The sequence below is a fragment of the Micromys minutus genome (assembly GCF_963924665.1).
Source record: "Micromys minutus genome assembly, chromosome: 32".
Taxonomy (NCBI): Eukaryota; Metazoa; Chordata; class Mammalia; order Rodentia; family Muridae; genus Micromys; species Micromys minutus.
Window position 1 is genome coordinate 2323819 of NC_137967.1, and position 24521 is coordinate 2348339.

A 24521-nucleotide genomic window follows, 5' to 3' on the forward strand; every position below is an offset into this window, starting at 1 on the left:
AGCTCAGAAGTGTGCCCAGGCATGGAGCTGTCAGCAAAAGTGCCAGTGTGATAGCACCTGACTTTCTCTGAGAAGCCCCCCAGCCAGAGATATGGTCTTCTGGAGCCGAAAGTGCCCTGAAGTCTGCAGTTTCATCATGAGTATCTTCATCTGAGGACCTGAAATCCAAACTGCTCCGAAATCTGGAACTTTCTGAGCACCAACCTGATGTGGCATTTGGGAAGTTCCACACGATTAGTTTTTTGTTTCCCATCCAAAATTATCCTGAAACATTGAATAAGGCTATCCTCAACTACAAATACAAAGTGCCTACGAGACTTAAGATTGCTTGCTTAGGCTTAAAACATTCCCAACATATCACATGCATATGGAAATATACCAAAGCCCCTAAATCGGAAACCCAAAACACAAGCAAACCCCAGCATTGGAGAGACTCCGTTGTTACTGACCTGAGCCTCCAGAAACACAGAGCAGCAGTTTAGTCCCAAATGAACCATTCACCTAAATGGACTCAAGGAAGCATCCCATGCTCCCGAGCAATGGCAAATGCCCCCATTTTCATAGCTCTTCTCAGCAAACTGACAGCACACATCCTACCGAGAGCCTCTTCTGAGTCTGTGGTAGGCATGATTAATCAGCTCTGACACCCGACATCATCTTCCCTTGCCTACCATTCTAGACAGCTGCTACTGAGCGCTATCCTGGAGCACATCGGCTTCACATACTTTATTTGATCTCCCAACTTTCCTTTCATGAAGCACCCATAAAGACGCCAAGGGTAGGTGACCCACTTTCAAGTCAGGAAAAAAAAGAAAGAAAGAAAGAAAAAACAGCTTGGGGAGACAGCTCAGTGAGTAAAGTACTCTTGCTGTGCAAACATAAGAGCCTGAGGCCAGGTCTCCAGAACCCATGTAAAAAGCAAGGCGCAGCAGTTCATGCCTGCGCCCCCAGCACCGGAGAGCAGTGACAGGTGGGTCCCTGAAGCTCACTGACCAGGAATCAATGAGATGACCGTGTCTCAAGAAATGGAGATGGGGGTTGGAGAGATGGCTCAGAGGTTAAGAGCACTGACTGCTCTTCCAGAGGTCGTGAGTTCAAATCCCAGCAACCACATGGTGGCTCACGACCATCTGTAACACGATCTGATGCCCTCTTCTGGTGTGTCTGAGGACAACTGCAGTGTACACACATACATAAATAAATTTAAAAAGAAGAAATGGAGACTGATGAGGCAGGAGGGAGGGTTCTCTGGTCAAGAATACTTGCTACTCTTGCAGAAGACCTGAGTTCGGGTCCCAGTGCCCATTTCACATGGCTTACAACCGCTTACAACTCCAGTGCCCTCTTCTGCATCCACATGTGCGGATATGCGAATGCGGACACACACAGAAGTAAAGCTAATATAATAAATCTCCAAACAGAGTAAACAGTGGTAGAGAGCGATTAAGGATGTCTATGTGCACACACATGTACACTCAGTCCATACGCTCTCAGACACACCCAGTGCTAACACGTGTATGCACATGCGGGAGAGGGGACTGGGAAACAGAGTGAGGTAGGGGCTGTGAGGCACGGAGCAGGGCAGAGAGAGACTCCTCACTATCATCCCTCCTCCATTTTCTCTCTTACCGAGGAAGGCTCCCAGCGGGATCACACAGCACCGCCGCTACCTAGATATGCTTAAAGGACATCTTTATCAGTGCCAGCCGCAAGCCTGAGGACCGGACCTCAAAGCCCAGATCAGATGCAGGTCAGAACTCCAGCAAAGGGGCAGGCAAGGTGATGGCACAGCGCCCAACCCTGTGCCCCGAGGCGCGCCAAGGCAAGAAGTCTCAATTGTCTCCTCGGCCTCACAGAGTCTCTCTTTTTCCATTGGCAAAATGGGAAACCCACGACCCACTTCCTGGGGCCAGAGGAATCTGAACGAGAAAAGCTCTAGGAAGGACACAGCGTGTGTAGTGATGGAAGACAGAAGGCAGAGGAGGGACTGGAAGAAAAGTCTGGCGGCACAGTTTAGGGGTCCTCCCATGAGGCACATGGCGTTATCCACGCCTAGTACAATGCTCTCTTTGGGTGTCTGCAGGACCTGTGACTCTGACATTATGTAAGAGAGTCCATCCCACTGGGACAATTGCTCTAGAGCTGGCACTGATGGCTCAAGATTCCTAAATGCCAAGAATCTATAAGAGCAGCCGCTGGGAGGAGAGGGCTATCTCCAGCTGGTAGCCGGCAAGACTCAGCACCCAGAGTGCCCCAGTGATGAGGACCAGAGTTTCATGGTAACTCAAGTGAGCACAAAAAGACAACCCTTTTCCAGGGAGCTCCTGCATGAGGATGTGGCCCTGACCACGGTCATAGCCTGAACTAGGCGATGTACGGAATCTGTAAGGCAATTAAGGCCACGTTTTAAATGGCTGCCTTTGTGGGACAAGAAGAAATCACTCTCAGAAATTAATGCCCCGGTGGAGGGGGCCCTTCTTCCTCTGTCAGCGGCAGCCCCCACACTCAGCCCAGGTCCAAGGCTTGTGTTTCGTAGATCTCCCTGCAGAACATGAACACAGCTGGGGCCCTGTCCTTCCCTGGCACGGGTGAGCTGCAACCGTTGACAAGGCAACCGTCAACTGGATAATGCATAGTAACAGATCTATCTCCACAGCTCTGACTCTCAGACAGGGCTGCAGGCCCGAGGCAGTGCCATGACCGGCGTCCGTCCACTGATATGCCCGCCGCTTCCAGCTCAGGTCTAAGGCATGGGCATTCCAATTGCCCAAGCTCTTTTGCCGTGGTAGTGAAGCCAGAGACCGCCAACCATCTCTGGAGCCTCTGATTTCCTCAGCCCCAATTAGGGTTGGCAGGATGAAACAGTTCTGTGTTTTCTTTTCCTTTCTGAAGTATGCCCAAAGTTTTCCAAAAAGAACAATGTGAGTTAAGGAAATAGTCAGACAGGAAGGAGGCAACATGCAGTTAGAGTGTCCCTTTTGAAGCCCTGGTTTTCCTCTCTGGCCCTGGGTATTTTTTTCCCTGAGATGGTCAAGGCAACTTTGCCATGCTTTTTCTTCCTTTGAGAGCCCAGGCTGGCCTTAAACTTACTATGTAGCCAAGGATGGCCCTGAGTAGCCGATCCTGCCTTCATGTTGTGGGTCACCATACTGAGTTTATACGTGCTGGGGATGGAACCTGGGGGTTGCACTAGGTTTGCAACCTAGTGAAGCATTCTACCAACTGAGCTCCACCCACAGCCCTGCTGGGTTTTAACAGAAACAGTTTCAAAGCTGGGCTCCACACAATCAGAATCGGAAGAAAATCAAGAGGATGTTGGCCAGAGACTTTAGGGTCCTCATTCCCTCAGCCCACTGGACCTTTCTTCGATGCTTTTGCTGTAACCCATTAGCCCTCAAAGGAAAAGACAAACTTACCTACAACCTGGATGATCTGGGCCAGGAGCACGCCGTCGGTCACATCTTGCTGGAGGTCCTTGATGAGGCGTTTGTGGCCGGATTTAGCGAGGTAATGATTAGCCCAATCCGTGTAGATCTACAAAGAAAGCACACAGGCAACTTCAGGAATCTGGGCAGAGCCCACTGCAGGGTCAGATGCAACTACTGGGACCCATGCTTGGGTACCCCACACCCTTTCCTGATGGCACTGGCAAGCTGGCGAACTCCGGAGCTGCCAGAGCCATTAATATTCAGTGCACTGTGCCGGCGAGGCATTCAGCTAGCTGTAACGGTCCTGTCTATTGAGAAAGCTATGTCAGGGTCTAGAGAAAAGCTAAAAGGAGCGTCAAAACACGCAGCGACCTGAATAGGCCAGGGGACAAGGAACTAATAGTTTGTCCAGACGGCTGTGAGACACTGCAGCTCTGAACTCAAGTGAGGCCGCTCCCAGAACGTCACAGCCTTTTCACCACACGGAGAAAATGTATAGGGAGTTCACCACCCAATAGGCAGCTTTGGATGGGCTGCTTAAGGCAAAGAGGGCTATTGAGCGAGCAGAGTTCTCAAGAGCCTGGCTGCCTTGTAGAGCAGCCGAGAGTCCCCGCCATCACACACGTGGAACTAAGGCTAACTATGGCTTCGCCGTCACTGAAGGTTTAACTGGTTAATTAAAAGCCAAGCCACCATTTTCACTGTCAGGATGGCTGGAGAGATGGCTCAGTGGTTAAGAACAATAGTTGCTCTTCCAGAGGTTCTGATTTCAATTCCCAGCAACCACATGGTGCTCCCAACCATCTGTCATGGGGTCTGATGCCCTCTTTTGGCATGCAGCTGTACATGCAGATAGAGCTCTCATATACATAAAATAAGTAAATCAATCCTTTTTCTTTTCTTTTCTTTTCTTTTTTTTTTTTTTTAACAAAAAAAAGCAATTCTACCAATAAAACCTAGCCAGTTCTAATGCCTGCTATAGGACCTCTTTCCCTAGAGACAAACGTCAAACCTTATGAAGGGTCAGCTACAACAGGTTGATTGTACCACTTGGGAAACCAATGAATTTACTTCTTACTTGGAGAGTACTGGTGACCTCAAAACTGCCACACCCTGAAAAGGCTCATCCCAGCATGATGACCACTTGCTGCAAAGATGGCCTCTCTCCTTCAATTAGCCTTCCAGAGACCATATACTTTAGCATCTCCCTTGGTTGGGGGGGGGCTTGGGGAAATAGGGGTTACCTGCTGTTCTAAATCACAGACTCCTTAGAGCAAAAGATTATTTTCTTCTAAGTGGAGAAGCAAAGAAAACTCAACCAAACCCAGAAGAAACCCCCCTCCCCCTTTCAAACATTTCCCTGTTGATTGAGAGGGGTTTATTTCTGAGCTAGTATGGGAATGTGAGGTGGGGGATGGGCACACCTTTCTTAGTGACACAAAACTGGGATACAACCTTTGTGGATAGGCAGCATCTCCAACCGCTTAACCTTGGGGCAGTGAGACTCTCATCCCTAGAAGGGACAAGACTACAGACTCTGGTTCAAGGGCGAGAGAATCCACTTCTTTCTCTACAGATCACTAAACACGCTAACTTCCATTATGAAAACACATAGGCAGACTAGAGGCTCATGGGAACCTTTTATTTAACAGACTCGGCACCAAATCTTACACCCATGTTCAACTCCTCCCCAGACTGCAATTCACCCAAGACCAGAGAGCCGGTAAATAAAAAAAGATAACTTACATTTTCACCTTCTTGTTTTGGGTTTTGTTTTGAGTGAGGTTTGGCATAGCTAAGGCTGGACTTGAACTGTCTATGTAGCCAAAGATGACCTTGAACTTCTGAACCTCCTGCCTCCACTAGCTCCGTGGTGAGAAGTAAAACCAGGGCATCATACATGCTGGACAACCCCTCAAGCACTTCAGCTGTATTCCCAGCTCATCCTCAATTCGTATAACTCAACCCAATAAATTCTGAGGAAGAGAAGGGATCGAAACACTACCATGGCAGTTCAGGTGGGCAAACTGAAACTTAAGCAGATAATACATGAAATTATTCAGAGGGAGAGACAAAAGAACACTAAGAGGAAAGGAGGCTGACCCGAGTTCAAGTCCTGGTTCTGAAGGCAGTGCCAAGGAAGAGGCCTGGGTGTGTCTAACTCAGTGATGATCCTCAGGGAAGTACTGATCGCTGAGGGCCACCAAACCCATCTGAGAACGTTTCTTATCCGAAAGATGAAACCAGCAGGTGCTTCTTGGCTATGATGACACTGAGCCAACACGTTTGAAGGCAACACCGTTCTAAACACATGAACTCATTCAAACCTCATCACTTCAGCAGACACTTGTCAGTGGAGAAAACACATGGGGAGAAGGATAAACACTTCATCCAGTGCCACGGTAATGGCAGAGCCAGGAGGGGAGCCCAAGCTGAGTTTTCTAGATTCCCTGACACATTCAACATTGCTTCTCTGAATAAACGCTGTATGGTAAAGTTATTCACTCCCCCAACGCCCTGTGACATCCTATGGGCTCAAGTCTCTAGTTAGTTAACCTGAAAGAATTCAAATTTAAGGGAAGATCAAGACCCAAGGCTAGCTCCGCCTTGTCATGTGAATGCCATTGGGTAAATTACCCACTGAGATAGTCGCCCAACTTTCTCGGCTTCCGTCTGTTTATTTACCAGAACTGAAGCCTTGAACTGGATCCAAGATAAATCCTTTCTCTATGTCGATTTTTCTCACGTATTTTGTCGTCGTGATGGAAAGGTGACCTGCACACTTGCCAGCCAAGGCCAGTGCCCATAGGAATCTCTCAAAGCCCAGAGGGATATGGGAGATACAGCAATATGGGAGGGACCGCTGTAACACACAGAAATGTAAAGCCACATGGCCAAAGACTCAGCTGAGCGAGAGGCAGAACTCGGTCAGGACTCTGGGAAGTGACCCACTTTTGTCTCTCCCTAGGTAGCTACCGTACTTTAAAGTGGGCATGATGTTTATACAATTCCAGTTGGAAGCCAGGATTAAGCCACCTTCTTTCCAGGAATGTATGCACATCCATGTATGCATCCAGGCATGCACACATGCGTATACTCTGCCCAGAATGACCTCAGCCCTCAAAAGGTGGAAGGCGCTGTATATGGACAGGTACAACACAGACCCTTGGAATCTGACCAAGTTGCCTCTGGTCCAGGGCAAGTTAATTTCTAATAATCTTCCATTCCTTGGTGTCTAAGTTCTTTTCCTATTGCTGTGGAGAGACGCCATAACCAAGTCAACTTAATAGAAGCAAGTGTTTAACCGGAGGCTTGAATACAGCTTCAGTCCATGACTATAATGTCGAGGAGCACGGCAGTAGGGCAGGCAGCTCTGCCACGGGACCAGTAACTGAGAGCTTACATCCGATCCACAGAGAGAGACTGGGCATGGCAAGGCCTTCTGAAACCTCAAAGCCCACCCCCAGTGACACCCCTCCTCCAACAAGGCCACATCTCTTAATCCTTCCCCTAAATACTTCTTTTCTAACTAGGGGCCGAGGGTTCAAACATGCGCCCCCTAGAGGCCATCCTCACTCATCCCATCACACTCAGCCTCGTCATTCGTAAAATGCGGGCTATATCAACTACGTGATAAGGTGGTACTGGCAAGTTGTGCACTGTACTAATGTCAGTTGGGCACCTGCTTCTGTGAGTAAAGTCCGTGGGACACAGCGACATCCTTTTGTGGTCTCTGGCAGCTTTCATGCCACTAAAGCATCGCTGAACGGTTGTGGCAGAAATCCTCGGCCCATAAGACCTCAAATATTTGAATCTGATTGAATCTGATTCTTCCGAAAAGTTTGCCAGTCTGTGCTCCGGAGAGTAAGCGCAACGACGCGCCTGCGCCGCACAAGAGCTGCTGTCCACCCCAGGAAAACTCATCAGCTTTCCCCATCTCTTCTCCACTGCTGCTTGCCCCACCTGGGGGCTCCCTGGCTCAACTCCAGGGCCTGTCCTTCCATGAAATCACTCTTAGTTTCCGGATCCAACCCTCGGGTTCCCCGCTACCAGATGTGGGCAACCACCATATCTAGCCCAGCTTCTGGCCCATGGCAGGAGGCCATTAGGTGCCTGCTGGGTCAAGCTGAGTGGAATGAGAAAGAATGCGGATTGATTGCCCATGAAAACTAAGGATATGGGCTCTTGGTGAGGAAAGGAAGGGGTGGGGGTGGGGCTAGAGCAATGGCTCGGAGATTAAGAGCACAGGCTGCTCTTACAGAGGTTGGGATAGGGTTGTGAGGCACTCAATTCCCAGCATCCACATAGAGACGTACAAACCATCTGCTACTCAACAGATGTTGATTCGAGGGAATCCAACCCCCTCTTCTGGCCTCTGTAGGTACTGCATGCAAATGGTACCCACACACACATTCAAGGAAACAAACACAATTTTCAAGGTGTTTTTTTAAAGAAGAGAGAGTGGGATTAATGGTTATTTTTGTCAACTTGGCTATAACTGGAATTCACTAAAACCCGAATGACTGGGTACACCTGTGAAGGATCTTTCTTGATGGCATCTCCTGAAGTGGAAAAGTCCACCCCACGTAGCCCTTCTAAAGTGAGAAGATCCACCATTGATCTGGTCACACCGCCTGGTGGCAGTCTGTGCAAAGGACATGGAAGAAGGAAGGGCTGGATCTTTGCCGCTTGCCTTCACTCTTCCTGGCCCGAGAATCCCAGAGTGTACGGAAGACGGGCGGAGACATCCAGCCACGTGGACTGAACAACTTCTATTTCTTTGACTTTCCACTGGGAGACAGCGGCTGTTGTGGTAGTCAGACCATACCATGTAAGCTACCCTAATAAACCCCACTTATGTGTGCATGCATAAATAGACGGAGAGACTCGTTCTATCATTTGCATCTCTCTAGAGAACCCTGACTAACACGCAGGGAAATTAATTGTTTCACTCAAGCATAATCAGTAGGACTATCTACCATGGATCCCTGATAATTTGGAATTTCCCTTCCTCTCCCATCCCCAGCTCTTGACTTTGGAAGATATGAACCACACAAACCCACTCAGGTTCATTTTTAAAGTCAGCTGCCATACAGGCCATGGTAAGTGTAGACATAATCTCAGCCCCATATCCTTTCCTTGATGTTTTGGCCAATTGCGCAAGTTAACACGGGCTTCCAAGGGACACTGTGCTGGCTGGTTACTTTTTATATCAACTTGACACAGTTGGTAGTCATCTGAGACAGGGGAACCTCAACTGAGAAAATGCCTCTATAGGATCTGGCTGTAGGCAGGCAAGCCTGCCGAGCCTCTTCTTAACTAGTGATTGAAGTGGGAGGGTGCATTGTGGATGGTGGACACCCTGGAGTGATGGTCCTGGGTTCTATAAGAAAGCAGGTTGAGCAAGCCATGGGGAGCAAGCCAGTATGCAGAACCCCTCCATGGCCTCTGCATCAGCTCCTGCCTCTGGGTTTCTGTCTTCTTTTAATTCCTGCCCCAACTACCTTCAACAGTGAACAGTGATAGGGAAGCAGAAGCCAAATAAATCATTTCCTCCCCAAATTGCTTTTTGGTCATGGTCTTTCGTCATGCTAGTAGAGATCTTGACTATTCACTGGAGACCTTAGGTTCAGCAACTGTGCGGCACGTTTTTAAGCCAGGGTGAAAGCCAGAGACTTCGGATAGCCAAAAGCATGTCTCCAAGGCTCTCATTCCCCCAAATTATGAGGACTTGGGGGTCACTGCTGCTTTTTTTGGACACATAATGATCCTTGTTTGGCCCCAAGAGAGGACCTAATGAATTTTCAACAACACAGTTTTAGTGGGAAAGAAAGAACAGAATCCCCAGTTGGATTTCAAATCCTCAAACTAGTTCAAGGTAAAAAGGTCTCATCTCCGGACAGTTTCACAACTGGTGCCCAAGCAGGCATCCCTAACCTTGATTTCCCTGTACCCACAGTCTCTATGCTACACAGCCAGTGTTCCTGGAGAAGCCACTGTCAGAGAAAACAGTAGGGGGAAGGAGACAGGGAAGGTCCAGGCAGCAAATGGGGCTTTCTGCAAACCCTGACAGGATTCCGGAGCGCCAAGTTTGCTTGCCTGTCATTTCACAACAGTCTCTGTCACTGGAGTTGAAACCCAAAAGGGAGACTTTTGACAATTGGTAGAAGTAAAGGATGGTGCTGGCTGGCACTGTGGCAGTCAAGGGAGGTCATAATGTCTCCAAGTCTGGACCTCAGTTAGTGAGGCTGTTCTGTAATGAGGAATCACACCACGGGGGAAAAACGTACTGGCAGAACTCGGAATGAAGGGATAGAAAGCAGGCTGAGACTTCAGACAGAAGGCAGAGGTACCAATAGAGCCATTCCTGAGAACATAGGGTGCGAGTAGTCTTGGAAGGAAACACTGTCAGGGAGATCGCTGACCAGAGCAAAGTCATTTGTCACCAGCAGCTGCTTCCCGTGTTCCTTGCAAAGAATGCGACTGCCTGACATTGAGCCAAGATTTTGGTCGTACCATCAAGGTGACATCCTTCCTGTGCCTGAGGGCTGTGAGCCCAGTGTCTTCTCTCACCCAGCGCTACAACAGTGACGCTGTACCAGCGAATGGGGTGTTCTCGCTGTTTGTTTTTTTACGATAGCAAGGTTGGTCCCATTTGTTTCCCAGCATAAGGGTGACATGCTCTGCATGACCAGCCAAACACAGGGCGACACCCAGCACAGAGAAGGAAAATCTTCTGTGGGGCTGCACAGAGCAGTGGGGCTGAGTCAGAACACAAGCTCTGCTCCCCCCCATTGTCTGTTAAGAGTCCACTAATGCCCAGGGTCCTCAGAGCACTCCACTCCCGTCTTAGGCTCGAGACACATCACTCTAGCCTCATAAAGGCAACGTTTGCAACCTCAGGTGTACAAGTGGGTCAGGTTAAGCTATTTAGCCTTCCCAGTGTGGGTCACTTGATGGATCTCATGCCCCGTGGGCCTCAGTATCCCTGAAGATGTGGCCGACACACAGGTGCCTTAGACACAAGATGAGATCACGTATGAACTAGCTAGCACAGTGTCAGCTTCTGGCACAACACATCAAAAACAAAGCTGTTGTTAATATTCAAGTTAAACACTGAGTTTTAGAGAAATTGTCACTCCTGGTGGCAGAAAGAGGCCATTCTCTTCAGAGCCTCACATTTTTAGCTATTTAATTGGCAGTCTTCCCAAACAGATTACAGTGAGAACTGTAACACAGCTGGCTTTTAATCGCCATAACTTCCCTTTTATTGACCACCCAGGGGCATCACTCTGAACACAAGGCCACTGTGATGAACTAAAGGGTGCTCCTAGGGCCCACCAAGTCCGACAGATTCTCCTTAAGAGACTGACCGTCTCTGAACGTCTTGTGCAGTTAGCAGCCTGGTAGGTAGAAGCATTCCAGCAACAAGGAGGCAGAAGAAGGAAGACAGTTTGAGGCTAGCCTGGGCTACGTAGTCGCCTATCTCAATAAAGAAAATAAAAAAGAGCAAGAATCGTTCAGTGCCTTGACATGATACAGCCCCAAGGAAAATACGTAGATGGGGAGAACCCGTGACTGCTGATTTCAGTTGAGAAAGGCTTGGCTCCTCTTTTGAGGGGACCCCCACCAAAAAGCTGGGCTGCAGAAACACTGAGATTGTGACTGGCTTCTCCGTAGCCACCACCCCTCCCCCACACACACTTGAGCACAAGTGCACCCCACTGCCAGCCTCTGCTCCTGGGTTACAGTTTGAATAGAGCCATCAGTAGCAGGGACAAGGATCCCTGTCTGGACCCAGAAGGTAGTAGGGATAAATAAGGGGGCCACACACTTTTCAACTGCAGCCATCCTGCTTACATTATGGCCAAACAAACCTACTTCCCAATACCCTCTGCCCTGCAAGCTTCACTTCTAAAGACATTTGCATGCAAACACACAGAGGAAGCCACTTAGAGTGGCACGGCTCTTAATGTCAACTTTATTCTCCCACCAAAGCCGGGCTTCACCCGAGTCTGAAAGCAAGCTGCTTCGTGCTGCCCTGTGCCTCGGTGCGCTCAGCAGACGCTTCCCGAACACCTCACCCGTGTGGGATGATGCCCTGTTGTAACGCCACGCAAACTGAAAACATCTGCTGGAAGCCAGGCCATCAGGTTTCAGACATGCCTCAACCACTTCCCGGACAGCTGATCCTCCATAACGTCGTTAAACTCACTGAGCTTCAGTTTTCTTACCTGCAAAATGGGTTGACTCCCCATTGTGAGAGCCTAAGGGCATTTAGTGGTTCCTGGTGTAGGCTGACTGTGCTCACTGTGAGCAGGAAGGGAGTATATGACACACCATGTGCGGACACTTGGCAAACCAGGGATTCCTTTGTTCTCACCTTTGTCTTGGAGCCAGATGTATCACTTCTCTCAAACTGACGTACTAAGAGCTTGTAACAGAACCTCTACTGACGACTCTACTGATCTGGAGTCCTTTAAGAGACGCTGCGAAGGTGTTTCCAAAGGAAATTAACTAAGGAAGGGAGAACCACCCTGGATGCGGGCAACACCATCCTACACACTGGGGCTTTGGACTGGACGAGAAGGGGAGACAGAGGAAGCAAAGTGAGCACAGCGCCCATCCCCCGGCTCCCCCGTGGGCACGTGACCAGATGCTCACACCACGACCAGCACAACTTCCCAGTCAAGAGAAACTCTTCTTTCTACTTGCTTTTCGTCTGGTATCTGGTTGCGCAGATGCACAAAACTACTTGTACAGAAGTCAAAGGTTTCCCCGGTTTGGAAGAGAGCTGTTTGTGAGGGGCTCGAATTGAATCCCCGAGCTGCAGAGGGTCACATGTCATGGCAGTGTGGGAAAAGCTGTGAGGCTGTGAGAAGGGCTGGTTGAACAATAGCCACCGCACTGCCGCCAGACCCTGGGAAAGGGGCTGGACACTTGTCACTGAGTACTAACAGACCTACCTGCACATGGACACTGGCACTTTCCCATGTCACCAAGGTATAAAGTACACATAATTTCACAAGAGTACTAGGAAAACCAAAATAAATATGCCAGTATAACACGTGCCACCTTAGCGGGGCTGTGCTCAGGGTAAACCTCACCCCCCACCCCTCCCTGTTCTTCCAGTCTGTGGGGCCAGGCTGGCCTGGGACCCTGCACGGAGAACGCTGGGGTTGGGCCTGGGAACAGCCCCAGAGCCACACAATGGTGGCATTGTGTGTTCAGAACGCGGACAAGTTACAGGTGGGTGTGCACAGCAACTCCAGAGGTTTTGAAACCCTGCCTTTGGAAAGAAAGAGGAAAAAAACACCAGGCTGCTAAAGGTGTTGGGAGGGACTGGCTACATCTTAAGGAGGAGCACATAGGTGTCTGCCTCCCATATCCAGTTAATCCACTCACGATGCTCAGAATCATCTTCCCTACAATCTGTTCTCCCACAGCACTAGGTGCTCTGGACCCCACTCCCCAGGACTCAAAGCACTGGCCCTGTCACCAGAGCACTGCCCCCAGCGTGCTAGGGAAATGCGTCTGGACACAAGACCTACTGTGTGCTGGGTGAATCATGACTGTGATCACAGCAGCAGCAGCAGTAGACAGGAAGTTTTCCTAGTTGGCTCCAGTTCTCCAAACGTCTAAAACTTCCTGGCCCACAGCAGGAGCTCACTAAAACGCTGCTGGATAAATAACTGAGCGCATGCGTCACCGTGGTAGTCAATCTTCATCCCCTTGAGTGGGGCTGAGGTACCAGGAAAACACATCATTGGGTGCGTCCATCAAAGAGTTTTCAGAGCGGTTTCCAAGAAGAGGGAAAGCACTCTGAATGTGGGCAGCATGACTCAGGCTGCTGTGCTGGACAGAATGAGAATGTGAACAGCGAACCAGCATCGACTACTCTCTGCTTCCTGACTGTGGATACAATGTATCCAGCTGCCTCCGGCTCCTGCCCTAGTAAAATTCCCTCAAATGGACAAATGGATACAATGTATCCAGCTGCCTCCTGCTCCTGCCCTAGTAAAATTCCCTCCCGTCTCTGTTAAGTACTTTTGTGGTGAGAGAACCAAGCAGCATAAAACCTGAAATGAAGCAAACAGGCTCTGAAGTACAAGTGTTCACTCAGCTCCTACACAGACAGTGGCAAGTAAAGCTCTTGTTGACTCAAGAAGCCCAAAGGTGGGCTGGAGAGATGGCTCAGTGGTTAGAGCACTGACCATTCTTCCTAGAGGTCCTGAGTTCAATTCCTAGCAACCACATGATGGCTCACAACCATCTGTAATGGGATCCGATGCCCTCTTCTGGTGTGTCTGAAGACAGCAACAGTGTACTTATGTACATTAAATAAATAAATAAATAAATAAACAAACAAACATTTTAAAGCCCAAAGGTAGACTGAGTATCTCCCAAGGGCCTCCCAGGAAGGGCAAAGGAGGTCACATAAGAATGGATGCTAAGATTCTTACTGGACACTTCCAAATAAAACCAGGTCCCTCACCAACCTTAGGATGCAGATCTGAACAACACGGCCCAGTGTCTCTAAGAGAACCAGCGTCGGCAACATAAAGAATGCCTAAGGCGTTTTCTCCCTCTTCTGAAACCCACAGGCTGATTCTCTCTCAAGCACCGTTGTGACAGGACGGGTGGATCAAGTCCTCCCAGCAGGCGGAGCAGTAAGACATGAACGGGGTACCCCTCCTTTTAACAACAACTATCAATGCACCCATCCGGCAGGGCAGCCTCACCCAAGGGTGGTGACAACCCAGACATCACGCAGATCTCTCTATCTGTCCCAGACTTGTTAGGCAATGGGTTAGCTCTCAGAGGGACTGACCAATGAGACCCTAAAAAGAAGGTATTTGAAACAATAGGAGATAGCGGTAGATTCGACCTGGGTCAGCTCAAACTGGCTTCTTCAAGGACTTCCTCATCAGGAGAACAGATGGAGAGAGAGCTCTGTTACCTTTTTTTCTTCTTGTTTTTTTTAACCCTTCCTCCCTTAATTTGCTTCTTTTTAAACACACACACACATAATATAAATATAAATATTAAAAATATATGTAATTTATTTCGAGGATTTGAAGAGAATGCCTCGTCTTTCCTTTAAGGTCACATGACCGCTGCTTATGGCCATGATGGTGTTGTCTCTCCTGATATTCCAGGGGCTGAAGAGTCTGCTCCTTCCCAGACCCTTGTCAAGCTACACACGGTGGCCATCTTTCCCAGTGAGGCCGCTCCTTGGACCTGAGGTCCTGCTCTCTTGCTTCTGGGTCCCATTTTGTATTCATTCTGAGAGGTAGTCTCAGATCAGCTCCTTCCCAAGACACTACAGTTTACATTACTAACTTAAAAAAAATAGATCAATTTATTTTATGTGCCAGAATGCTTCACCTGCAAGCCTGTATGGGCGCCACACATCTATGTGCTCAGTCAGAACACATTAGATTCCTTGGAACTGGATGGCTCCAAGTTGCCATGTGGATTCTGGAAACTTCACCTGGGTTTTCTGCAAGTGCTCTTAACCACAGCCATCCCTCCAGCCTCCTCCCCACCCCAACCCCATTTTAAGTTATAAAGTCTTATTTGTTTGCTTTGCTTGTTTGTTTTTGAACCGAGAAGATGCTGAGGTTTTGTGACCTTAGGCGAATCATAACTCCATGAGCCTCAGCTTTCCCATCTGTATAGTGGGACAACAGTCTTAATTATGCAGGGCCAGGGTGGCTTCGTCTACAGTGAGGTGCATAAAGCACTCAGAGAGGGGGGACCTTTAAGTACTATTTCCTCTTTTCAGTTGCCGGTCCTCCAGTCCACAAAGTCCAGCTGTTATCCGGGTCCCTCGAGGGATTTGGAGACAAATCCTGCCAGCTTTTCTCTTCTTTCTATAAGATCCCAGCATATCCTGTAAACAAGCCTGTGGTCCTGGGTCCCTCTCCCCCAGCCCCCACCCTCGTTCCTGCAAATGCATACTCTATAGAGTAAAACCCTGCTCACATCAGTTGCTGGAAAACCATCAGCACACCTCGAAATCTGCAGGCAAGTCCTGACTTACGTGGCCTGAACGGGGAAAATGGATATGCGCATGCGCAGGGAGTGCACAGGGCCTCTAGGGGATACCCGGCTGAGCGTGGAAGAAAGACAACCTTGGAATGGGGATTTGGTTGACTGCGTGAGATAGATTACTTTGTTGCCCTTTAATTAATGAATCTTAAAAAGCCCATGAAAACAAGTGTTTTAAGGCTTAAGGTGTATCTTAAAGCCAGTCACAGAGCAGGCACCTGTAGCTTTACTGAGAGGTGCCTCTCATGCCTGTAGGACGCACCGGATTAAGAGATGTCAAAAGCACAGCTTAAAAAAAAAAAAAAAAAAAAAAACAAAAAACAAAAAAAACAAAAAACAAACCCACTGCACAGTCCGACGCACCGGATTAAGAGATGTCAAAAGCACAGTTTAAAAAAGAAAGAAAAAAAAGATACAAACCCACCGCACAGTCCGCCAGAGCAGCTGTAGAAACTTTGGGAACCGGCTAATTTAGAGATTATGCTAAAATCACGAACGCCTCCCAATTAAATGACATTTCTTAAAAGCGGTAATGAATAATACTCAGTCCTAATCACTTCACTACAGCTTTCTGTTTCTGAGGCTCCCGGGATACGAAGCAGTTACTGCTCTCCTGGCTGAGGGTGAGGATCCATCCCAAGGGAGCCAACAAGTGCTGCCTACCCAGTGTGTTTTCTTGAAAAGCCAAGTGTGGACCATCCAGGAGTGAACTCGGGTGGGTTAGAAAAGCACGATGAGTTATTGTCCCCCCCCAACTCCAAGAGGGAGGTTGTTTTGTAGATCGGAGGGCATGAGCATGCAAACGTGTGGGTAGAGGAATCCAGGGAAGCAGGTAGGATTCGGGACCTGCCCGCAGAAGGAAAGAACTGTGTGCATGGGGTCTAATGGAGGGTACCCCACCCGTCTCTTCTCTCCTGGAAAACCTTCCACAAAATCTATGTGTCTTCCCTGGGCTTTCTAGGACAAGCAGAAGATTGGGGAATAAAAAGAGATGCCAAGTTCCGCTTCCGGGTGCGTCACGGGTCAGGAAGCAGCAAGCCAAAGCCGCAGTTAGGTTGTTCCGGGTTCAGGTTTGCTTCCCATGGCTGCACGGTGAGCTTGCAGGAGCCCCGCCGTCACACTGTGCCTGGGAAAGGGAGAAATCTCTCCTGGCTGAGGCATCGTAAGCCTCAGTCTCAGCACTGGCCCTCCTCTCTCCTGCACCGACTGCCACACAGAGAAATGCCAACTGGCTGGCTCAGCACTCCTCCTCGCCTCCTTTGGCCTTGGCCGGGTCCCAGCCTGTCTCGGGTGACCAAAACTCACCTGACTCTTCTTGCTCCCTTCCATCAGGGCTGAGAGGTCCGAAGAGGCACAGGGCTCTCTGTTCTGGGAATGAGTCACTCTTCTAAACTAGCATTTACATTTCCAGCTCAATCGATCCGGGCTTTAGCATCAGGAGGGTGGACTCATCTATGCAATCCAACTGGTAAACCTGCCAGGTGTGGTTTTTGTCTTGTAAAAGAGGGGGCTTGTTGCCGTGGCTTAACTTCTTTTAATTATTATTATTTTTAATTACCTATGTGTCTGGACTTTTTTTGTTTGTTTGTTTGAATGTGTGTTTGAGGTGTGTGTGTGTGTGTGTGTGTGTGTGCTTGGTGCCCGTGGAGACCAGGAGGATGCATTAGATCCCCTGGAACTGCAATTACAGGAGGTTTGAGCGGCCATGTGGGTCCGGGGGAATCAAACCCAGGTCCTCTGGTAGAGCAGCCAATACTCATATCTGCAGAGTCATTTCTCCAGACCCGTAACTTTTTTTTTTTAAGGGACACAGTGACACAAATAGGATGCACAGGGCTGATTAAAATTTCCAATAGCCAATCCAAAGAGTGTTTCCCATGCAAAACACCACCTGAGGGAGGCAACACAGATGTTCCAGGTGAAGCGAGTCCAGAGAGGCCCCTGACACACAGGCAGAGGCAAGACAGTGGGGTCTTGCCATGGTTTCACCCAGAAAAATGTGGGAAGTAGATTGCTCAGAGCCCAGGAATATGATACGCATGTAAATGCATTATAGCTCTACTTGTGTAGATAGATGCACAAATTCACATCCTTTTACTCAAGGGATGAATCAGCCATTGATAGCAAGTCATGAGGCACTGACTTCTGAGATAATCAGGAACAGGTATTTCAACCCCACAGCACTTGGCTAAGGGTGTGTGTGTGTGTTGTATTCTGAAATTCACTATCGTGTGTGTGAGTGACACACATCGAATTCTACACGTAGAGTGTGACCTGAGACCTGGAGACAGGTCCTGGCTTCACCCTCTTCTTACACCCAGACCGGGTAAGTCACACAAACGCTTCCAAGTCTTCCTCTTATTCTGTGAGGCACAGGCAGCATTGGAAGTCAACATCTAAGAGTGGCCCCTGGCTGGCATTTGGGGTAGGAACCGGATGCCTGCTCAGGAAGGCACTGCCGGGACCCCAGAAGGTCTGACACTGTCCTGAGAGGTCAGAGCACCCCAAGTCACTTGTCAAAAAGAACCAGGACTTGCCCGACGACAGACACACTTCTGTGTTTGTGTGGAAGTAACTTTAGAAGCTCTGGACGGCAGGCACTCCCCAGCAGTGGCTGCCCCCGCTCTACCCTAGGAACACATCCCACCCCCCTTCCCCACAAGGGAGCCTCATTCCTTTCTCAGCAATTCCAGAGCGAAGAGGTTTGCCTTCCATTGAGGAGACCAAGTGGTCGCTGTGCCTTGTGCCCTGGGCCCTTCTCCATTCCCAGATGTCAGAGCTGCCAGGCCTATGGGGGAATCCCAGGTTGCTGTGTTTTATGTTTTTGCAATAGGCTTTTACCAGGAAGACTAGGAGAAAAAGGGCTGACCCCCACCCAGTAGACTGTGGCCCTGGATTCAAAAGGGCAGTTTGAACAAGCATACTATTTATTCTGGAGTCCCGGACAGGAGCCCTGATGGAGTCATCTTAGGAGGAACAATGGTGTCCTCACAACAAAGCTGTGTCTGCCTCCCAGCTCTATAGGACTCACACAAGCCAGCCATGATGGGAGACAGCATAGGAGCCCGTGTGTGTCTTACTACATAGATAAGGCCACTGGTGCCCAGCTGGACACGGATCAGCATCAGCACCACATGTCAAGTCTTCTAGTTTGGTCCATACACCATCACATCACAAGAGGGTTAGAGAAGTTGGCCTGGCTCATAGGGACAGCCAAGATGGAGAGAACTTTCTAGAAGAAGTTTTCATAAGTCTACAGCTCCTAAGAAAGGGAGAGAATTGGCTCTTGTGCCTATCCAGGTTAAACTGGGAATGGAAATCCCCACCCAGGCACACTGGTTGTGTTCGAAACACATTAATAGCCTCCTTCTGGTGAATCCTATTTTTAACACTCTACCTCAAAGAAAAAAAATCCATTCTACAGGGCACTGAGTCTGGAGCTCAGGAGTTAAGAAATATATCCACAAGATGATGCTATTTACTGCTGTGCCTACACAGGGTTGGACATCTAAAGTCAAAGAGATGCATACCCCATTCCCTGCAACCTTGTTGCTGTGAGGAGCCAGCACATCTGGAGGATGAAGGCAACAAGAAAAGGCAAACGGGTTGGCAAAATGCCTCAGCCAGTAAAGGCGCTTGGGGTGCAAGTCCGGCGTTGTGAGTTCAAGTCCCCAAACACACAAAAGCAGAAAGAGATGCTGACTTTGTAGCGTTTTTTATTCTGAGAGGAGTCAGAGGCCTCCGCACAGCAGGATAGTCCCTGACCTGTGTCAAGCCATATTTAGGAAGGGGCTTTCCCTTACATCATTCATAGTCCTGCCACACAGTGTCTGCTCACTCGCAGGCAAATGCCGTGGGGCTTAAACATGAAACAACGCACCGCCAAAGGTCGGTTACACTCAGCATGCCTCTAAACACACAGGGACATCTTCTCCGAACAAGGCTTGCTACCTTGGGATGCTAATATTGTCTCAGAAGTTGGGCTATGGGCTGGATAGGGAGGGGGGAGGGAGGAGAAGCCTGGGGTGAATAAACTAAGGGGGAGCTCCCAGACCTGAGGCTACAGCTTCTCAACACTCTTGCCACTCTCTCAGACCCTATCAAAATGACCACCCCATTGCTAGATCACACTGTCGCACCAGGCTGCTTTAGCTGTGGGAGTCACCTGAACGCTAAGGAGATTCTAGAGAAGAAAAGTACACCTTGCCTCTTTGCTCAGTGAACACAAGCTCCCACGTGGATTCTTCACAAGTGGGGAGTTGGGTTGTCCTGGCCAGGGGCAGGGGAGGCTATAATACCCTTCAGGAAATATGCCACGGTCACAGCTGGCTGGGTGTGGTGGTCCATGCCTTTAATCCCAGCACCAAGAGGCACAGCCAGGTGGATCTCTGAGTTCAAGCCGAACTAGGATAGCCAGGGCTACACAAAAATTCCTTGTCTCAGAGAGAGAGAGAGAGAGAAAGAGAGAGAGAGAGAGAGAGAGAGAGAGAGACAGAGACAGAGAGAGACAGAGAGAGACGGAGACAGAAGAAAATTAATATCAGGGTCTTAACATGTAGGAACTCCTTCCATCTCCCCTCTCAAATCTTCCCATGACTGAAGCCCTCTGGACTACTCCCTGACACACGAAAGCCTTGACACAAGTCCATCTTTCTCCCCATTGCACCTGCTGAGGCCCCGTTAGGAAGTCAGATGGAAATGCCCACACCTGCTGCCATGGTGACCCTGCCCACCTGGCCTCTGGCTTCCTTTGAATTTGTGCAACTGTGTTTTCTCAGACCACCAATAACCTCCAGACAAACCCTTCTCCTTCTGCTTTAAAGACACACCACAGAGCCTTCCTGAACCAGGACACGTGACACAGAAAACATCGGGGGGGGGGGGGTTGTGAGGGAGGTGAAGGGCAATCTCTCAGAGGACTCAGAGCCTCACCCAGCGCAGACAATAAATCCGAACCCTTCTTTAAACAGAATCCTGGTTCAAACGAGCCTTACCGCTCTCCCCGGACACCCTTCCCATGCCCCTCACTCGCTCACCACTTTATAATGGTCACAGGAATCACGACTTTGGTCCCGAGCAGGGACCCACACGTTGATGCTTATAGGCATAACTGGACCCCTGCTGGCAGGCAGTAGTGTGGTCCTCAGCGGCCAGCAGCCGGTGCCCTCTCTAGGGGGTGTTTAGTTCAAAGCAGCGAGGAGGCGTGTGAAGCCGCAGAGGTTAATTTTAGCTGTGGTCAGATTTCCTTACACGGGCCACCTCCTGAACAGCCGCAGCTTATGTTACCCCATCCGTGGGGCGGCCTCCTGGACCCCTGCCCGGGCTTCTTGGTGCTGCGGGTCCTGCACCTCTGTCACCCCCACCAGATTCTCTTTACTCTCCAAAATAATCCAGTTCTCTGTGCTTACATGTCCATGACACATGCTGGGGAAATACATCTCAGTTTCTTTGGCTGCACCAAGCAAACAAACCTGCGGCGCCGCCCCCTCCCTTGTCCTGCGCTGGCAGAGACTACTGTGGAAGTTCGAACTGCACCGGCGGCTACACGCTTCCAGCTTCTGCACGGTTCCCAAATTCTCCCCGATCACAATGTGCCTCCACGCCTCTCGTCTTTTGCCTTACACCCTGTTTCCTGCCCTTACACTGCACTGCTTTTCACTGTTCACAGGGAGAAGCACGTCCCTTCAGTCCTGAAAGGGAGTTCACCAGGGCTTAGCTTTTGCCCGGATCTTGACAAAGCTACAGGGGCACCCCGCTCCAAAGCTACAGGGGCCTCCGCCGGGATGCCGTCCTCCAGGTGTTAGCAATAGACCCGAAAGCAGGCTTTAGGAAGAGTCAGCAGGAACAGATCTTTTAAGCTCTTACATCCTGTCAAACTCTCAACCAAGGCATGGCAGCTCACCGACCTAGTCTGTGCTGAGGAGGACGCTGGTTTGCTTGAAATGGCCTTGTTTCAATGTAGTCAAGAGATGGGAAAATCACGCAATCTAGAGTGGCCTCTGCGACCTCCAAACAAATACCTTGTGAACAAAACATGTGGTGTTTAAGACGGGCATGGAGGCCATGTCCAGAACCTATCCTCGGTAGGGCATAAAGCGTGCGCGCGCCCACACACACACACACACACACACACACACATGCACACACACATAAATAAAAAATTAAGAAATGAGATGGCTCAGTGGTTAAGAACACTAGTTCTTCCAGCGGATCCAGGTCTGATTCCGAGAACCCACAGCACGGCTGACGACTACGTGTAACTCCAGTCCCAGAGGGTCTAATGCCGCCTTCTAGGTAGCAGGCAGTCACGTGGTACACAGATATACGTACAGGTAAAACACTGCCCCCCAGCACATAAATTTTAAATTAAAAAGGGGGAACGGGTTGGAGAACAGCCTCTCCATGGAGGGGACATTTCTGCGGAGGTGACATTTGATTGATAGGAAGAGACCATGCCAAGACTGGGCAGGGAATTTTTCTGGAGCCAGCAGAGCAGTGTGGCTTTGGTAACTTGTTAGAAATGCAGATTTTCAGGCCTTATCCCAGGCCTGCTGAAAACAGGAATGCCAGAGTGGGGGGCAGGGTTGGAGTAATGATGTGCCCCACAGCCTGGATACAGACAGGGGGTTCTCATGCACCACTATTTGGGAACAGCTAAACTGAGAGAAGGGCCTTCTAGATGGAGAATTCTGCCCCCACCCCGCACCCCCACCAAAACACAACTCTGCAATCCCTGGCCACAGCCAGGACCTAACACATCTCAGAATTCAACGCATTTTCTTGCCTGTCTGCCGGGCTGTAAGCCGCTGTCCTCAAGAGCCTGGATTAAAATCACCAAAAGATAACAATCATAAAAATATTATGTTCATAAAATGCCAGCATGGACATCAAGTAAGGAAGAGGTGGCCAGAGGAGAGCTTCCTTTGTTATCAGAAGCTGCCAGCCATGGACACGGAGCCTTCCCAAATCTAATAATACTTGGCATCTCAAAGTTGTCAATTAGGTACCCTGTAGAAGGCTAAATGTGGTGGCCTTCTGCTTCCTAGTCCTGAAACCCAGTGAGAAAGGCATTAGTGTGTGGCAGCTGGGATAATCATTTAATTAATCTTTTCCCTGCCTCTACCAAGTGACTTGTAAATCAACATCGCCTTCATCGTGATCACAAAAGGCAGAGCTAACAAGTCCCCTCCCCAGACCAAACTGGAGCCAATTCCCTGATGGGGTCTGAGTGACAAAAGGTTCTGCCATCTCTGCCCCCTGGCCTCCGCCAGAGCCACCCACAAGGCCCCATTTCATTGGCAAAGAATAGAAGAGGGGAGCTTCCTGCAGAAAAACCACGAAAGCACAAAGCACATGGATTCTACACCCGGACAGACTTGATTCAAAGTGTCAGGGTGAATGACATGTTGCAAACAATCGAAAAAAAATGTGTGTGTGTGTGTGTGTGTGTGTGTGTGTAGGCGGGATTAGAAAAATCCTGTATTTTCTTCTCCTCCTTCTCTCTACTGCTGTGCCATTCACTCAACAAATATTTATTTATTTATTTATTTGCTATTAGATGCTTACTTGCACCTTCATTGGAGAGAGAATAACATTCGAAAGTGACATGGGGCTTGATGTGAGGGACTGACAGATATTAACCGAGGGGGTCAAACACAATTTGGGGGTACTGATAAGCCTCATGGGGGGTGCCATCACGGAGGAGGGAGGCTGGCAGTACACAGAGGAAGAAGTTGGGAAGACCTGTGAAGTAATGGATTAGAGATGGGTACCATAGAAACTATAAAATAAATTTCTAAACTATAGTAGCGTTTGTTAGGAAGAACTGTGTCATATATTACTATAAATTAATGCTTATCTAACACAGACATTTATAGATATATGTCTTTACGAAGGGAAGTAGGCACACATACACACACACAGACACACTTTCTTGTCTGTCACCTCAAAGCAGTTAAACATAGTGATATCTCAGTAGTAACGTGTCTACCCTAGCACCCAGACTGGTTTCCAACACCATGCTCTAAGAGAGGGAAATACATTTCACACACTGGGACAAGCTATCTTCATAAAAGGCTGCAGTTTGTTCTAATTCCCAAAGGCAACACTGTATCTCCACCTCAAATCACAGTATGCCAAAGGGGCCTGAAGCCAGGTGAGCAAGCTCCTAACAGTCAGAGCCAGCCAATCTCAGCACGCCTTGTAGAAGAAGAAAGCAGTGTTACATTATAAATTATAACGAGAAACAGATAGTCCAGGCAGGGCTTGTACTGATAACTGAAATGTGTAAGCAAGTGAGTGAGAATAGGAAAACACCTCATTTAAGTAGAAATCCAAATTAAGGGATAGCAGCATTCTCGGTCAAGGATGACTGTGGGCGACACAGAGATATGGGACAGAGAGAAAGAAAACCTTCCATGGGGAATATGTAGACACTACCTAGCCAAGACGATCCACGCCAGCACAGATCCCAGTCAGGATGACAGAACAGACCCCACACCTTGAGGGAAAAGGCCCATTAATTGAGGTTTTTTCTCCCAAACCCATGCCCTCTTCTGGTATGTCTGAAGAAAGCAACAGTGTCCATACATATATTAAACAAACAAACAAATCTAAAAAGAGAAAGAAAGAAAAAGAAACTGCCAAAGCCCAAAGGAGCCTAAGAAGACCTAACTATTAAATTTAACATGGTCCTCGGGAAGACCTCCACCCACCCCCAGTAGACAAAGGGCATTGAACAAGAGCCAAGAAAATACGAGAAAAGTTGATAACACCAGTTGATTAGTGGCAGCAGGTGTATTGCACTATTAATTTGTAAGGTCCACACAATGTTCTGTCTTATATTCCCTATTTACAACCTTTCTATAAAGATACATCTATTATTTTAAATTTATTTTTAACTCTGTGTGTGTATGCACGCGCACACAAGCACACATGCACACACAAGGGGGAAGGGGGTGAGTGTAGGTGCCTGTGGAGGCCAGAAAAGGCTGTTCTATGCTATGAAGCTGAAGTTACAGGTGTTTGAAGACCACCTGA

The 24521-nt window shown here is 48.9% G+C and overlaps 1 protein-coding gene across 2 annotated transcripts in view; it reads right to left on the minus strand.

The window, feature by feature from the left end:
* Positions 1-20650, minus strand: part of NAV2 (neuron navigator 2) — a 251405-nt gene extending 230755 nt beyond the window's left edge. For both annotated transcript variants that reach the window (XM_080908845.1, XM_080908844.1), the window contains exons 1-2: positions 20519-20650; positions 3417-3534 (exon numbers count right to left, since the gene is read on the minus strand). In XM_080908845.1, coding sequence (XP_080764971.1) covers positions 3417-3534; positions 20519-20590 — 190 coding nt within the window. In that variant the 5' untranslated portion in view covers positions 20591-20650. The remainder of the gene's footprint in view (positions 1-3416; positions 3535-20518) is intronic.
* Between the last annotated feature and the right edge of the window lie 3871 nt (positions 20651-24521).